Source organism: Panthera pardus, unplaced genomic scaffold, assembly GCF_024362965.1.
Source record: "Panthera pardus isolate Hobbes unplaced genomic scaffold, ASM2436296v1 HiC_scaffold_24, whole genome shotgun sequence".
In the NCBI taxonomy this organism is placed as follows: Eukaryota; Metazoa; Chordata; class Mammalia; order Carnivora; family Felidae; genus Panthera; species Panthera pardus.
Window position 1 is genome coordinate 63,955,517 of NW_026526810.1, and position 5,211 is coordinate 63,960,727.

The window sequence follows — 5,211 nt, forward strand, 5'->3', positions numbered from 1 at the left end:
GTTTTCACAATCTCCAGAGTGTTTTAAAAACTATTATCTCATGATGGCACTTTTAGCTAAGGAAGAGAAGAGAATCAACATTGTAACCCTCCGGGTTTTACTCACTCAGGCTGCAGGAACTGACAGAGGCAGTGCTGCTTTGGATAAGGTCTTATCTAGGGCTAAATTGTCAGGTTCGCAAAATCTGTCTGTTCTTATGGGAATGTGGTTTTTGGCTGGATTGCAAATAGGGAGCAGGGAGTGGAGGACAGGGATAAGCTTCATAAGTTAAGTTATGTGCAAATTATGACTGACACAAATATTCCAAGTGTTCAAATTAAGTCATGACACAATTCTATAATGTAAAAAGCAAAATAGCCATGTCGGTCCATATAAAGGCCAAAGATCTCAATGTTCCAGAAATGACAGGAAAGGGTTAAAGGAAGTACATGCGGAGAATATTAAAAAATGACTTGATCTGAAATTCATGACAAAATAAGGCTGCTATAAACCTCAGGATAGTGGGTGTAACTCAGGAGTTGGACAATTGACCAAATGAAACTGTCTGACTTTCCTAGGCTGGAGACGTTTCCTGCCTTGGACGTCTGGGTCTGTCTCAATGTCCAAATAGCCTTACTTCAAAGTGTTTGTGGGAGCAGAGAGAATTGGGTGAGTGTGTTTATTCAGTGCTGGTGGGAGGAATGGAAGGAGGTTGGGCTTGGGAATTAAGTCTGGGTTTAAGAGCACATGGACCAGCAGGAGCTAACCATTTTTCTACAGACGAGCATCCAGGTCACTTTTCAGGAAGAAGGAAACCCTGGGAGGGAAGAACTTGGGGAACAGGAGAACACAAAAATCTTTGAGGCTACTTAGGTGTGGAGGTAAGTCACAGTGGTATTGAGTGCCCTAGGGAACAACATGGGAAGTTCTTTTACTTTAAAAAAAATTTTTTTAAATATTGACATATTTTTTACTTTAAAGTTACAACAATATTACAAAGAACTCCTGAATGCTCTCTATTCAGATACATAATTTTAAAAGCTTTCCCCCTGGGGCACCTGGGTAGCTCAGTTAGTTAAACATCAGACTCTTGATTTCCGTTCAGGTCATTATCTCACAGTTCATAAGTTCCAGCCGCAAGTCAGGCTCTGTGCTGACAGAATGGAGTCTGTTTGAGATTCTCTCTCTCCCTTTCTCTCTGCCCCTCCCTCACTCTCCCTATCTCTCTCTCAAAATAAATAAATAAACTTTAAAAATAAATAAAATAAACAAAAACTTGCCCCCTATATTAAAAAAAATCATTTTCTTTCTTTCTCTGTAAAGGCATGTATATACATACATATAACCTATATTTTGAACCATTTGAGGGTAAGTTGCAAACATTGTACCCCTTTATTCCTTAATATTTCAGGTTTCATTTTTAAGAAGATATTCTTTTTTTTTTTTAATTTTTTTTTTTTAACGCTTATTTATTTTTGAGACAGGGAGAGACAGAGCATGAACAGGGGAGGGTCAGAGAGAGGGAGACACAGAATCTGAAACAGGCTCCAGGCTCTGAGCTGTCAGCATGAGCCTGATGCGGGGCTTGAACTCACAGACCGCGAGATCATGACCCGAGCCGAAGTCGGACGCTCAACCGACTGAGCCACCCAGGTGCCCCAAGAAGATATTCTTTTAAATAATCATAGTATACTATTTCAACTTTAGTATATCAAAGATTGATAGAACACTCTTATCTACTCCACAGACTATATTCTAATTTTATCAATTGTCTCAATGCTCTTTACAGCAATTTTCTTTTCTAGTAGGGAAGGTCTCTCTCTCTCTCTCTCTCTCTCTCTCTCTCTCTCTCTCTCTAAGTTTATTTGGTTGTTTTGCGAGACAGAGATAGTGTGAGTGGGGGAGGGGCAGACAAAGAGGGAGAGAGAGAATCCCAAGCAGGCTATGTGCTGCCAATGCAGATCCTGACATGGGGCTTAAACTCATGAAACCGCAAGGTCATGACCTGAGCCAAAACCAAGAGCCAGATGGTTAACCGATTGGGCCACCCAGGCACCCCAGGAAGATCTCTCTTTGACTGGGGGATGAAATTGGCCTAGCAGGACAAAAATACATGTTCCTACTCTCAGCACTCATTGGGATCTTTATTAGTAGGGGAACCCCAGAAGATCAGTTGTTTGGTTGTTTTGGGTTTTTTTTGTTTGTTTCATTCTTACTCCATTTCCTCTCTGAGAGTACAAAACTAATCAGCAGGAAATATCCAAGTGCTAAAGAATATATATAAGAATATATATATAAGAATATTATATATAAAGAATATATATAAGAATATATATATATATATATATATATATATATATATAGGCAGGAGGGGCAGAGAGAGAGAGGGAGATACAGAATCTGAAGCAGGCTCCAGGCTCTGAGCTGTCAGCACAGAGTCCGAGCCAGGGTTCAAACCCACAAGCCGTGAGATCATGACCTGAGTTGAAGTTGGATGCTCAACCGACTGAGCCACCCAGGTGCCCCAAGAGATCTTTAGTAGTAGAAGGTTTCTGGCATGACATCATGTGGTTTTAACAGGGTCCTGGGATGCGAAATTGGGCATAGCCTCCCTGCCAACACCCCACCTGTCCCTACCACACAGTCTAAGCTTAGGAGTAAGAATGGACCATGGTACTTCTTCTATTTCTTTTTATCTTTTGAGGGGAGGGGTGGGTAGAAAGGAGAGTAATAGATGCTTGAAGGAGCAAAAACTGACTTGGGATAAAAATAGAGAGATCGTCTCCTATGACAATTCTAGTCCTTTACTGAGAATAAGGCTTTCTCTAGGAATTTCTCTCAAGGAAAGTGTGACACTGTACTTATTTGTCTTCTCAACCATTCTCTTGGGTTATTTGGAACTAATTTCTGTTTAAGAGTCACTGGATGTCAACTTTCCCCACTGACTCCCCATATGTGAACCAATTTTAGGGCTGCTTCTCCCCACCATCTTCCTGTTCTGCAGGATAAGCTGTGGCTTATCACACAGCAACAGGAATGTTGTGGGGAGTGACCAGAGAAATGGGAAAAGAACAAGCAAGAATCTCTCCCTTGAGGGGATTGGGTAGTGCGGAGAAAGGAGAGGAGACCCCAAAGACCAAGTTGTCAGGGTTTAGGGAGTCTGGGGTCCCCGATGGAGCCAATTTTCATCTCAAAGTCAGTCCTTCTGTTTCCCTTCTCCCTCCAGGAAAGATGAAGCTGACTCTGGTACAGATCTTCTTTATGATGTTGCTGCTGTTACTGGGCCTGGGGGTGGGTCTGGGGTTGGGACTTCAGATGGCTGCCGCAGTCCTCGAGGATAGTGATGAGCCCCTGAGTGAGTTTTTGTCTAGCGATTCAGAGGACAACACCAAAGCCACTAAAGGAGAGGGCATCCGAACTACAGAAACCATGCTGCTTAGCAGCAAAGGAATAGTGCAACCTGGCTGGCCAGAAGAGACAATCCTTGGTGAAGACGAAGTTGGAGGGAACAAGATGCTCAGAGCTGAAGCTCCCTTGCAGAGCAACAAAGACTATCTCAGGTTTGACCTGATGGCCAGGGAATGCAATGCTCTGATGGCACACAAGGTGAAGGAACACAACCACACATGCATAGCCCAGTACACATTCATCCACGAGGATCTAGATACAGTCAGAGCTGTCTGTAATAATCCTGTTGTTGCCTGTGAACTCAAGGGAGGCAAATGCCACAAAAGCTCTCGTCCTTTTGATTTGACATTCTGCAAGTTATCCAAACCAGGCCAAGTCACTCCTCACTGTAATTACCTCACTTTCATTTTTGAAAAGTTTATTATTATATCCTGTAATGACATGAAGGTCCAGGTGATGTCTGGACAATGAAGCAACTTCCCTTCTTCTTCCCCTTCCCCTTCTCCTCTTTCCCTTCCTTCCCACTTCCTTCTCATACCCTTTTCCTCCTGTTAGGTGTTCTGCAAAAAAGGTTCTGGGAAGAGAGGCTGACCTATTCCTTACCACTGTCCCCTGAAAACACAATTCTTCATTGTCCTAGGTTTCACCCACCCTGCATTTTTTTTTGCTGGGGTTACAGGTGGCAAAATAGGGTAATGATATATGGTCTCTCCAGGCCCTCCATCACTCCTGCCCTGGAAAGGGATCAGTGAAGAGATTCTCTAGTATCTGCTGTGACCAGTCTGTTCCCTGGTATGTTTGCCTTTGGATATGGACTACAGGAGCTCACTGTAGTCCCATGTCCTTCCCTGTGATCCATGAGCCTCTAGGACAATCACGTGAGCCCCTTGGGCTTTCCACACAGCACCCCTGCACTGCAGAAGCAAATCAGTGACTGTATCTAGGACTGTAGGACTGCATCTGGTGAACCATGTGGATAAGATTTTTTTTCTTGAGTTACCCAAAATATAAGTTTCAGGTAAAGAATTGTGGACCTGTATACATGATTTAATTAGCCTTTAATTAATTTGAGTATACAATATATGACCCTATGAAGTCATAAGCATCTTTGTAGAAGCAACTATATTATAAGTTTCTCCTCTTTCTTCTTTGGCACATTTATTGATTATCTGCTTGTTGATTATCTGGGACCTTTTCAGGAGTTATAAAAATTGTATGAAACATAGAATCATTCAAGAGGAGCAAGTTTTTTGACCCCTGTCAAACACTATGCAGTCAATAAAAACTGCTGAGTAGCCTGATTCACATTTCAGAGGGCTCAATGTGTTCTTTTCTCTTCCAGACAAGCAGGAAGGAAGCTATCCTTCTATGTGGACACTCTACTAGATGCTGTCACCTACTTGGTTTTACATAATCCCTATAAAGAGGGACAGTAGATAAGCTCCACTTTACAGATGAGAAGTAACAGGCTCAGAGAGGCCAATTTCACCTTGACCAAGATCACCCCACTTATAAATGGTTGATCTATAATTCAAATGGGGTGTTCCTGCCCTTCCCTTCATTTGCTGCTTCCCGATTTGCAGCACCCTTCAGTTTGCTCTCCTGGACCCCAAAGGGTGAAATTCAACGCACTAGAGGTTAGGGCCTGGATTCTGGATTCTTTGTCTTGTGATAAGTACATATGTACTATATACTATAGGAAAATGAGAGAGACAGAGAGAGAGAGAGAGAGACGATGTTCAGGAGAGAATCTCTAGGTTTTGAGTCCTTCTCTCAGGACATGAACACAGAGCCAGACTGTGACTTTAGAGGCCCAACATCCTG

General features: G+C 42.7%; 1 protein-coding gene across 1 annotated transcript; it reads left to right on the forward strand.

Annotated features, from left to right (window-relative positions):
- Positions 1-753: 753 nt before the first annotated feature.
- RNASE10 (ribonuclease A family member 10 (inactive)) lies at positions 754-4,699 on the forward strand. Its single transcript, XM_019430636.2, has 2 exons — positions 754-860; positions 3,206-4,699. The coding sequence occupies exon 2, from the start codon at positions 3,211-3,213 to the stop codon at positions 3,856-3,858; it is 648 nt and encodes a 215-aa protein (XP_019286181.2). The 5' UTR covers positions 754-860; positions 3,206-3,210; the 3' UTR covers positions 3,859-4,699.
- The last annotated feature ends 512 nt before the right edge of the window (positions 4,700-5,211 follow it).